The 12194-nt window shown below is 38.1% G+C and overlaps 1 protein-coding gene across 1 annotated transcript in view; it reads left to right on the top strand.

The window, feature by feature from the left end:
* ADGRV1 (adhesion G protein-coupled receptor V1) overlaps positions 1-12194 on the top strand; it is a 543050-nt gene that overhangs the window by 234919 nt on the left and 295937 nt on the right. Inside the window, exon 82 of the mRNA XM_027100633.1 lies at positions 462-562. Coding sequence (XP_026956434.1) covers positions 462-562 — 101 coding nt within the window. The remainder of the gene's footprint in view (positions 1-461; positions 563-12194) is intronic.

The following is a 12194-nucleotide window of genomic DNA, read 5'->3' as shown; positions in this document are numbered from 1 at the left end:
CCACTGTTGTAATTACATAATTATTTCTAGTAGACAAAAACGGGTAATTACCAAACCTGAGTTTTGGTAGCACCATTCACAATTTTATGCCTGAAAAATCCTATTCACCTCCCTAAATATCTCTATTTAGCAAGCCACCTGATCATGGAAAATTAGATTGGAATTTGATTCTTTTCTTAAACAGTAAAACTTGTCTAAATTATTAATCTGCTTAATTTGTGCTTTCCTTTTAGTAGGGAAATAAGCAAGTAGATATTTGAAATTTAAAGTTACCCTTGGGCTTAATAACTGTGAGGATTTTATATGTCTTGTCAAGTGGACTGGATTAAAATTGGAACATGAATGTTCCCTGAGATGTTGTGCTATGCGGCCTTATGTGCTTACCTTTTCCAGAGATTTTACCATGCTTCTGTTTATTCATGGATTGTAAAACAACACATGGGCTTTTTTTGTTTCTACAGGTCTCTGCCTGGCTGTTCTTTCCCATATCTTCTGTGCCAAGTATTCCATGTTTGCAGCTAAACTTCTGACTCACATGATGGCAGCCAGCTTAGGTACACAGGTAGGAGAGCACTGGGATTTCCCACTTTCATGTGATGTTCATGTTTCTTCTTCTGTGATCCTTGAGTATAAGTAAAGTTTAATCTCAATTTAGTTGAAATAAGCTTGTTTAAATTGTAGTGGAGGAGGCTGGGGAAGGAGAGCAGTAAGAGGAAATGAGAGTATCAGGTCTAAAAAGTGTCTTTTGTGAACTTTCTACAGAGAAATACCTTTGTGTCACCGCTTACAAGAAAATAACTGCTGCTTATCATGAAGCATCATATTGTCAATTTATGTATTACTAATGTGTATATATGTTAAAATGAGCACATTTTAATTTAATCTGAATAAAATATGCTCTGTTACAGATCCTTTATATGGAGAGCATTAAAATGATATATACTATTTATTTATTTATATTTGGCTGCATTGGGTCTTTGTTGCTGTGCGCAGGCTTTCTCTAGTTGTGATGAGCGGGGACTACTGTTCGTTGCCCTGTGCAGCTTCTCGTTGCGGTGGCTTCTCTTGTTGTGGAGCACGGGCTCTAGGTGTGCGGGCTTCAGTAGTTGTGGCACGGGGGCTCAGTAGTTGTGGCTCGCGGGCTCTAGAGCAGAGGCTCAGTAGTTGTAGTGCATGGGCTTAGTTGCTCCACGGTATGTGGGATCTTCCCGGACTAGGGCTTGAACCCGTGTCCCCTTCATTGGCAGGTGGATTCTTAACCACTGCGCCACCAGGGAAGCCCAAAATGATATATACTTTAAGACATCCGGATAATATATTTTGCTTCATTTAATATTATAGAATACAGTTTGGTAGAACATTCTTTTTTGAAAAACCGTTTCTATGGCAGAAGAAATAGTGTGAAAAGCATTGAGTCATTCATTAGCATGCATTTTAAAGCACACAGTTTAAAGCCCGGAAGGCAGATCAAAAAGATGAAATTAAATGCCTTTTCTGTCCATAAGATATTCACAGTCTGGAACAATAGATGTACATACAAATAACTCTAATGCAGTGTAATTAGTGTGAACACAGACTATTTGTAAATATAGTTGAGGACTTAATATTTCTGCGAAGGTAAGGGAAGTCTTCACAGAGGAGGTGATATTTGGGGTGGGCTCAAATGAGAAATTCGTGCAGTTTGTTGATTAGGAGTAAGATGGGCATAGACATCTATATAAGCAAACAGGAAAAAGCATAATCACTTCTACTTGAAGACTGTAATTACAGTTTCAACCGGAAGAATACACTATATGATGTTATTATTGAGAAAACTTTGTAATATTGTTTTATAAAATTTCCTCATTTCTGGGTAGGTGGGTGCACATCTGAAGTGCAGAAAATGCTGGTGCCTGATTGTGTGCTGGTGTATGCATGTGTTCAGTTTACGTAAATTTATTGTGCTGTCCTTACACTTAGGAGTTGCATGCATTTTAGAATGCTAATGGCATTCTATTGAACTCCAAACAGAACCTTTAAAAATAATACTAGAGGAGGAGCTGAAATATAAAATGGAAGATTATCTGGGACATTGGACTTCTCTTGCCTTTTTTGGTCCCAGGAGTGAAAACGACATGAGTAAATTTCATAACTCTATTTTTTAGGGAACAATGAAGTGCTGAATTCTAAGTAGAAGATTCCAGATTGTGCTTTTAAAGTACCTATGAACTATGAGAGGTAACAGCTGTTACCAAAGGGGGGCTTACATTGAGTTTGACGAGACTATTTATATTGCCTTGGTAGCTATCTTAATTGTCTGATCTTGCCTTTGCTTCTTGTATTTAAGATCTTAGAAAACCCACCTTCCATAATTAGAGTTTACTTGGCTGTATTCACCACCCACTCTGGTGATTTTTTGGCAGCAGAATTTGTACAAGTCTTAATTATAGAACCATAGAATTACAGACAACTCTTCAGTGTCCTAGCAGACAAATTTGCTCATGTCTAGGGATGTAAAAAAAAGACAGGATTTATATCTTGGGACACTGCCTTCAGAGTCACATTATACTTAACATTAATTTTGGAGAAAATAGTCAAATCCATGTTATTCAGTATATTTTTAGAATAGATAAAGCAACGTGGCATGAAAAATCCTACAATGTATGACTTGCCATGTGACGTAACTAAAAAAGAACTTCCGTAGTTTATTTTTGGCAGGAAGAATTGTTGATAGGTTGTGGATAGAAAGTACTGTTTCCTCAAAATGTTTTACCTATCTACTTTGATTTTTAAAAATACTCTCTAAATTAAAGAAAATAATTTTCTCCTTTAAAACCTTTTAGCAAAGCCTTTGAAAAATTCTTAGACTCTCCAAAAAAAAGGAATGAAGCTGACTGCAGGAACTTGGGCCTACCCTTTCATTTATGAATTTTAAAATCACGTTTATATCTCCAGTTACAGAATCTTGCCAGTGGGGGGATTCCAGTTCCAGTCTTGGACCTCTCATTTGGGATCCTCCATCAACTATATGTTCACATTCTTATAGTTTAAGTTTCCTGTAGAGAAGTCTTAAAAAATACAGTTTGGCCTGTGGGTCTTTGGCTAAAAGAGTAAAATTTCTCTAGCTGACCTCAAGTGTTTGAGTTGTGAATACTCTGTAGACAGGTCTGCCAAGACCATTTGGTTTTAAATCTTTATTGCTGGCCTAGGACTAAGTCGAATGGCTTTTGTGGAAAGGGGAAGAATAAAAATGTAATGGCCTCTGACTTCCTTTTAGGGCAGTGTGTCAGTGAGGGAAGCAATCAGCATCAGGAAAATGTGATAGTCTGTGTTTCTCAAAACATATATTGTATCTAATGTTCTTCCTTTAAAAGACAAAAGATTCTGCTTTAATCTAGAATTTGTGTCGTTCAAGCATCTTTGAGAACCACTGACTATAAATTACCAGCAGGTGGCAGTAAAAGTTTTTTTTTTTTTTTGCAAAACCGGTTTTTAGTCTCTAGCAAAGATGGAGTTCAGTAGAGAACTTAAGATGTTTTCACAGCACTTCTTGCACTGGGCTAGAGAGTATTCTTCTGCAACTTAGCAAACATGCATTTGTGATTTTCTACCTTTCTCTTTTTATCCCCTTTGTTCAGAATTGAACTAATGAGTCTGAAAGGTACGGTAAGAAAGCTTGTGCATCACTAGCTTGGACTATATCTTTCTGTCATTTATCATTTATAGTTAAATTCAGGGGTATAACATTATTTTCATTATATTTATGTTGTATAAGCTTTAAGAAGTGTGTTGTTGGAGAAAAGTATGTTTAAATGTCGCAGAAGTTTTAAGATAAGATCTGTGTTTTGAGTATTGTTTATTTTAAAAGTAAGTATTTTTCGGGGCTTCCCTGGTGGCGCAGTGGTTGAGAGTCCGCCTGCCGATGCAGGGAGTACGGGTTCGTGCCCCGGTCCGGGAGGATCCCACGTGCCGCGGAGCGGCCGGGCCCGTGGGCCATGGCCGCTGAGCCTGCGCGTCCGGAGCCTGTGCTCCGCAACGGGAGAGGCCACAACAGTGAGAGGCCCGCGTACCGCAAAAAAAAAAAAAAAAAAAAAAAAGTATGTATTTTTCTTCAGTGCCAAGTTAATGTTTCTCACTCATCTAAAAGAAAATGATTAAATGGCAAGAAATTGTGAGATCATTATCTTTAAATATGAAGGAGAAGAGAGCAAACAAATTTTCATGGCATTGGTGATATTTCTTGGAAAAACATCTAATTATATCTTAGGAATTTTTATCTTAGAATCACATTGCCAGCCCATGTGTGCCCTGATAAGGCTGGTAAACAACTAGGACAAAGGACAAGTTTGCAGTTCAGGGTTCTCAGTTCTGGGGGTTCTGTCAGGAAAAGCAATTCTCCAAATCTAAAAAAAGAACAGAAGTTTCCTCATAGAAAGATGATAAGATAGAACTGCATTTACTCTGATTAATAAACTTAACCAGAGGGAAACGTTTGTTTGTTTGTTTGTTTTCTTTGTTTTTTGTTTGCATGGCTTAAGCACCTTTTTCTGAAACTGAAGAGCAAATTAGTCTAGAAAAAAATGTATGTAAAAATACTCTCTGAATTCCGATGACACCGAATATCTGAGAATTTGAAATACTTAAATATGAATTTTGGGTAGCTGCTGGATGTATGGGAGTTTTAGCTTCCATAGGCCCTCTCCTTAAGAAGGGACAAGGAAATCGCCTTAAAATTCAGAGGACAGTTCTCTGGAATTTAGCAAAAAGTTGGACTGTAAGTGACTTGTCCTGTTTCCTCATTCTGTAATGCTTTGGGATGTCGTCTTGCAATGTCATTTTGTTTCCCGGGTAGGATTCTGTGTAGATACTCCTGCCAATAGATTCTGCTTTAATCTGCAATTTATGTTATTTTAGCTTTGAGTATCTAGTATTTTTGAGATGCAGAATCATTGGCTGTACGTGAAGGAAGCCAGAAGCCAACTGTGACCTCTTCAGTACTGATTCCTTATGGCTACTCCAGGGTCTGGTTTCTCTCCTGGCAGCTTGCACTGTTGTGTTGAGTCTGTCAGCTCAGGAAAGTCATTGTGTGTGAAGGGTCTGAAAACATGTATCTTATAGGCACATCTTTTTGGATTGAAGCAGAGTCAGACAGAAATTGTAAAATGTTCATTACTCAGAACAGATTTTTCATCAGCTGGAAGTTTTAGTTAATTGCTTGTTAAGCAGGGTATCCTTTGTTATTTCTGCTTTTGTTATTTAAGAAAAAGGAATTTAAGAGTTTGAGTACAAGAATAAAAATTGGACCTTGTTTTGAGGATTGGGAAGCATGAAGGATCATTATTCAGTGAAACATTTATGATCATTTGTTCGTGTAGATGTAAATGGATTAGGAAAGTGTTTCCTAAAGTTGGATGTAGGCATCTTGTTAAAATTCAGATACTAAATCATTAAGTCTGGGTGGGTTTCTGGATCCCACTAGTTGAGAGATTAGGTTAGCTCTGTTAGGACCCAGATACATTTCTGGTTGTTGTTGCTGCTGTTGCTGTTATTATTATTACTATTATTATTATTACTAAACCCATAGTACTAACCTATTTTCTTTACTCTAAAAATAATTTCTGTAAGAAATTCCATTAATTAAATTTTTACTTCATTTAAAGTGTCATTGCCTTGAAACCGCTTACAAACATTTATCTTTCCATCCTGAAGGGAAAACTTCGGCTACCGTTTCCTTCTGGCTTTCTTTTCTTCCTCCTGGGTTACTAAGAAAAGATCCTCAGACATGGGAACTAATGTAGGACTGAGAGTGCAGACCAGACTTTTATTTTGGTCTTTCTCATAGCATTTCACACTTGCAGAACTTCTCGGTATTGTACGTGGACGTAAACCACTAGAAAGAAGGTGTAACCAGCACCTCTACCACCATGTCTTTCCTATAAAGAGCTTGTAAGCGCCTCCACTTCAATAGTATTGAGTATGTAAGGCTTTTATTTTTTATACAAAAAATTGTTAGGTATTTAACTGTACCTTTCCTTCACATAGACATTAATTTGGTGAACATGAATAAAGAGCATTCTGCACACAGATATGAATATACATTTGAGTTGAACTTATTAAACTATTTGATTCTAGTTTAGGTATGCTCATTAATGTGGCCAAAATAGTATCACTATTCATGACTATGAATGCCCATTCAATCATCCAGCAGTGAAATTAAAGCCAAAAGAAAATTGAACAAACCCTACTTATCCCCCATCAGGATCATCATTCATCTATGAACTCATCTGCTTCCACCTCATCTACCATATGCACAGTATTGAGATTGTGCAATGGGAAATACCAGGCAAGATATATACACATGAAGCACGTAGATAACAGTCTGAAAATGAACCTTATGGTAAGAACCAAGTTGTATGTAGAAGAAAGTCTCCTCTTCTCTAGGATACTAGGTAGTATTGCATAAGCTGTGGGTGAGGGCCTTAGCTTGAAAAGGCTCCACAGAGCAAGTGGAATCAGACTCGGTTGTTGAAAGATGGATAAGATTTGAAGAAATAGGATGTGGCACATTCTAGGCAGGGGAAAAGAACAAGAATAAAGACCTGAAGGGTTTAGTGACCCTGGGAATTCCACTTAGGTAAGACCTGCCCCTGGCATAGGGAACTAGATAAGCCATCGAAGGTGAGGTAGTTGTATATTGTCTGAGAATTGGTGGGAGTCACCAATGGAGTAGTCCGAAAGGGCACAGTGTGAAAGGATTGTTCCAAAGGATTGATCTGGCAATTAGGGTTTAAATAAAAAATGGATTAAAATAGAAGAATGCCTGGAGATGGGTTTAGAGAGGCAGGGTGGGGAGCTTTTACCATCATCTGGTTATGTTGGTCACGTAACCAGTAGCAGTGGACAGTGGTAGTGGCAATGAGAATTCAAAGGAAAGAAGAGGGACTAATAAAAAACACCCTGTTTTGTGCTATGAAAGTATTACTGTTTTAGTTTTCTGTTTAAATCAATACAAAGGTCACACTGTAAATTTTATTTTATTTAATAAACGTGTTAATAAACATTAATATAATACCTACTAAGCATTATATGAGGTTGGCACTAGTACTCTTCCTATTTTACAACTGAGGAAACCGAGGCATAAAGAGTTTTGAGTTATTTGTCCTAGGTCACGTAGCGATACGTTACAGAACTGGAAATTGAGCGTAAGCACCCTTTAACCACTACGTATACTGCCTCATAAATCGTGAATTAATGAGATTTACCCTATCACCAAAGAGATAGATTGCCTTTTCTTATTTAAGTCATTTGACTTAAATAGAAAAGGCCAGAAGTTTTAATAGATGGAGAAGGATACATGCAATTTTGGGCATTAGGAATTTAGAGTTCCCATAGCACATTTAAGCTAGTGATTTCAATGTTAGCTACATAAACAAGTGTTGACACTATAAAATAGTTCTTTGGGACAGGTTGAGGAGAGAACCTGATTATAGAAGACATGTAACTAATGTCACAAGGGCTTGCCTTTATGGCACTGAACTGTGCCGTAAAACATTTACATGTATTGCTTTATTCACTCCTTGTAACAACCAGATGAGGTGGGTACTTTTATCATCCCTATTGTACAAATGGAAAGAATGGGACTAAGAAGTTCAGTTACCTGCCCTAACCTTCAGAGCTAGAATGTGGCAGCTGGAAGGGTCTGAACTCAAGTCCATCTGCTTCCAAAATCTGTGTGTTTTAAGACACTGTGCTGTGTGGAATGAGAAGGATCGTTAGAAGCAGCTAACTAAAGCATAGTTAAAGTTTCTGAGGCCAAGGAAGGAAAAGATGTTTCAAATGGAAGGATTTAGCATCAGTGGGAGATTAGTCCTCCAGTTTGGCAAGAACAAAGTCACTGGAAACCTTGGTGAGAGATGATGAAAATAAGACACAAAAGGTTAGGGAGTTCAGTCGATCGGGAGGAAATGGAAGGGTTGTTTCAGACCACACCTGAGAGAAGCTTGGCGGTGAAAGAAGGGACCTGTTGGGGCACAAGAAGTGGGAACAGCTCTGGCGCCTCTGATATAAAAAGCTCGCTGAAGGGAAGCTGGACCCTGGGGCTATCAGCTACCACCCACCAAAGGGGTAGGTCTCCTCTTCTCCCATCCCACTCCCCCTCCCACATTGGTATTTTTATTTTCTTGAAATAGAACTTTCTTTAGCAGTTTGATGAAAGGGTAATAGGAATTGGTAAATTTCTCCATGATCCATGTTTTTATTTATACTTTTTGATTACTTTGACATTTTTTATGCCTAAGACAAGTAACTTCCTGCTCGTGTGCCTAACCTAATCATGTTATACCTAGGAGACAATTAAAGCTCTAGTTTGAGCTCGTTTTTTCCCTGCATTTCTTGAATCCAAATTTTCTTTGATGACCTTACATTTTTGGTATTATTATTATTGAATTTCACGTAAACTTGCAGTCAGTCATGAAGTAAATCTGTAGCTAGTGTTTATCAAATAATGTTATAATCCATTCTACAACCAAAAATATTAATATTGTGCTATTCACAAGTATGTGCTTTGAGGGATTAAGATGATATTGGTATTTAAATGGAGGAAAACTTGAAGAAATAATAAGTTTCATGTTTGCTTTCTTCTTAAGAACATATTTATGTGTCAAAATTTTTTATTCTTAAAATCTTTTAATAATAAAATCCAGCTCCTTTTTTCCAGCAAGCTTTCAAAATTCAGCTCAACCGTAGATTCACTAAATTGAAAATAAGTGGACGCTGAAGATACAAAAATAGTATCATGGTCACACTACTGGGAAATTCAAACTTTCCCAAGTGCTGAAGTAGCAAAGCAACAGAAAGAGTGAGTAATATTCTGAATGAGGCTACAGTGACATTATCATGTTTGCAACATGGCTTTTGTTACTAGGAAAAATTATGAAGCAAATCCAGACTTTACCAGAAAATACCAGTTTGGAATCTTCTGTTACAGCCTCAAAAATATAAACTATCCTTGACTTTTAAAAGTCTTCTTTTGATCTCCCTAAGTAAGGAAAATCAGCATCTGAGAAAAAATGTTTTTATGAAAGTTTAATGATAGCTCTAAAGAACTTTAAGTAACAAATATGGAATGTAGGAGGAAGAGTCCCATTTTTGGAATTAGAGGACCAAATGGGGGAATATCTCTGAGCTGCAATCGGAAAATCATTGGAAAAATAATAAGAATGCCTGGGCTTCCCTGGTGGCGCAGTGGTTGGGGGTCCGCCTGCCGATGCAGGGGACATGGGTTCGTGCCCTGGTCCGGGAAGATCCCACATGCCGCGGAGCAGCTGGGCCCGTGAGGCATGGCCGCTGAGCCTGCGCGTCTGGAGCCTGTGCTCCGCAACGGGAGAGGCCACAGCAGTGAGAGGCCCGCGTACAGCAAAAAAAAAAATTAAAAAAAAATAATAAGAATGCCTGCCTTGCAGAGTTGTTAAGAGGATAATAGGTCATGTTCAAAAATCTTGAAACACAAGGCCTAGGGAACAAACGAGGGGCAAAGGCGGAGGGTAAGGATGATTCCTGCTGCCACACAACACTGCAGAGGCCCGTTGGGTTCTGCTCTGAGTCCAACGCTTCCTAATGCCCTCTGGAGAGCTGAGCCTGCTTTTCTCTTCCAGAGGTTTTCTTAAATCAACAGCAAGGGAGGTGAAAGTTTCTTCAGCCCCACCGTTTTTAAATAATTGCCTCTATCATGCCTGTTATCACACCTCTCACTGTACTCTCCCAGAAGGGTTTTTATGTTGGTCTGCATTATCTTTAGGCACTATATTAATTTTTGCTTTGTTTATATTTTTCAAATGTGATTTTTTCCTCCTAATCTTAAGTATCTTCTAAGTGTTGTGTCTTTATTGCTTGTGTTGCATTGTTAGAACCTTAAGAACGGTAGAGATATAGATAGATATTTGAAAAAAAAACTGCATGTGTGTCTGTGTGTATATGGTTTGACCTTGGGAATGTGGATGTGTGTACATTTGAAATTTGCAATAGGTATTTTAAAAAAAATTCATAGAAGTATAGTTGATTTACAATGTTGTGTTAATTTCTGCTGTACAGCAGAGTGACTCAGTTATACATATATTCTTTCTCATATTCTTTTCCATTATGGTTTATCACAGGATATTTTTATTTTAACATCTTTATTGGAGTATAATTGCTTTTCAATGGTGTGTTAGTTTCTGCTTTATAACACAGTGAATCAGCTATACATATACATATATCCCCATATCTCCTCCCTCTTGCATCTCCCTCCCACCCTCCCTATCCCACCCCTCCAGGTGGTCACAAAGCACCGAGCTGATCTCCCTGTGCTATGCGGCTGCTTCCCACTAACCATCTTTTTTACATTTGGTAGTATATATAAGTCCATGCCACTCTCTCACTTCGTCCCAGCTTACCCTTCCCCCTCCCCGTGTCCTCAAGTCCATTCTCTACGTCTGCATCTTTATTCCTGTCCTGCCCCTACGTTCTTAAGAACCATTTTTTTTTTTAGATTCCATATATATGTGTTAGCGTATGGTATTTGTTTTTCCCTTTCTGACTTACTTCATTCTGTATGACAGTCTCTAGGTCCATCCACTTCACTACCAATAACTCCATTTCGTTTCTTTTTATGGCTGAATAATATTTATCACAGGATATTGAATATAGTTCCCTGTGCTATATAGTAGGACCTTCTTGTTTATCCATGCTATATATAGTAGTTTGCATCTGCTAATCCCAAACCCCCAATCCTTCCCCCCCCCCCCCACCCCCCGACAGCCACACATCTGTCCTCCGTGTCTGTGAGGATGTAGATGTGTTCATTTGTGCCGTATTTTAGATCCCACATATAGGTGATATCATATGGTATTTGTCTTTCTCCTTGTGACTTATTTTGCTTAGTATGGTAATCTCTAAGTTCATCCATGTTGCTGAAGGTGGCATTATTTCATTCTTTTCTATGGCTGAGTAATATTCCTGTGTGTGTGTGTGTGTGTGTGTGTGTGTGTATCTATCTAGATAGGTAGATAGATACACACACACACACACCACATCTTCTTTATCCATTCATCTTTCAGTGGACATTTAGGTTGTTTCCTTGTTTTATCTATTGTAAATAGTGCTGCTATGAACATAGGGGTGCATACATCTTTTCCAATTATAGTTTTGTCTGGGCATATGCCCAGAAGTGGGATTGCTGGATCATATGGCAACTCTGTTTTTAGTTTTTTTTCGAGGAACCTCCATGCTGTTTTCCATAATGGCTGCATCAGTTTACGTTCCCACCAACCGTGTAAGAGGGTTCCCTTTTCTCCATACTGTCTCCAACGTTTATTATTTTTAGACTTTTTAAATAATGGCCATTCTGACTGTTGTGAGGTGGTACCTCTTTGTAGTTTTGAATTGCATTTCTCTAATAATAGTGATGATGAGCATCTTTCCATGTGCCTATTGGCCATATGTATGTCTTCTTTGGAGAAATGTTTATTTAGATCTTCTGCCCATTTTTTGATTGGGTTTTTTTTGTTGTTTTGTTTTGTTTTTGAGTTATATAAGCCATTTGTATATTTTGGAAATTAAGCCCTTGTTGGTCGCATCATTTGCAAATATTTTCTCCCAGTCCTTACGTTGTCTTTTCATTTTGTTTATGGTTTCCTTTGCTGTACAGAAGCTTGTAGGTTTGATTACGTCCCATTTACTTATTTTTGGTTTTATTCCTATTGGGAATAGGCATATTTTTAACAAAGGGACACTATTTAACGAAACAGTACAGCTAAGGACTACCGTAAGCCCTTGATCTGCATAATTCCATGTAATCCTTACGACACCCTGTGAGACCGTCAGTATTATTATGATTGCCTCTGCATTGCACATGAAAAATCTGAGACCCCAAAAGGTTACATTACTTGCCCAGGCCCAATGCCCCATCTCTGTCTGAGAAAGACACCTCAGAACCCTTCAATGGTGCCTTTCCCCTCCACTTCCATGGAGCATAACAGCATGGTCTCCTGCAGACAGCTTAAAAAAAAAAGAAAAAAAAGCCTTGTTGAGATTGAATTCACATGCCATACATTGCAGCCATTGAAAGTGTACAATTCAGTGGCTTTTAGTGTATTCACCGAGTTGTGTACCCATTTCCACAATCAGTTTTATTTTTGTAGCTTTATTGAAGTATAGTTAACATTTGCTACTAATCATGT

This window comes from Aethalodelphis obliquidens, unplaced genomic scaffold, assembly GCF_003676395.1.
Source record: "Aethalodelphis obliquidens isolate GAN/ISIS:26980383/991018 unplaced genomic scaffold, ASM367639v1 scaffold4, whole genome shotgun sequence".
NCBI classification, from domain to species: domain Eukaryota; kingdom Metazoa; phylum Chordata; class Mammalia; order Artiodactyla; family Delphinidae; genus Aethalodelphis; species Aethalodelphis obliquidens.
This window is presented reverse-complemented; position numbering and strand designations above follow the sequence as displayed.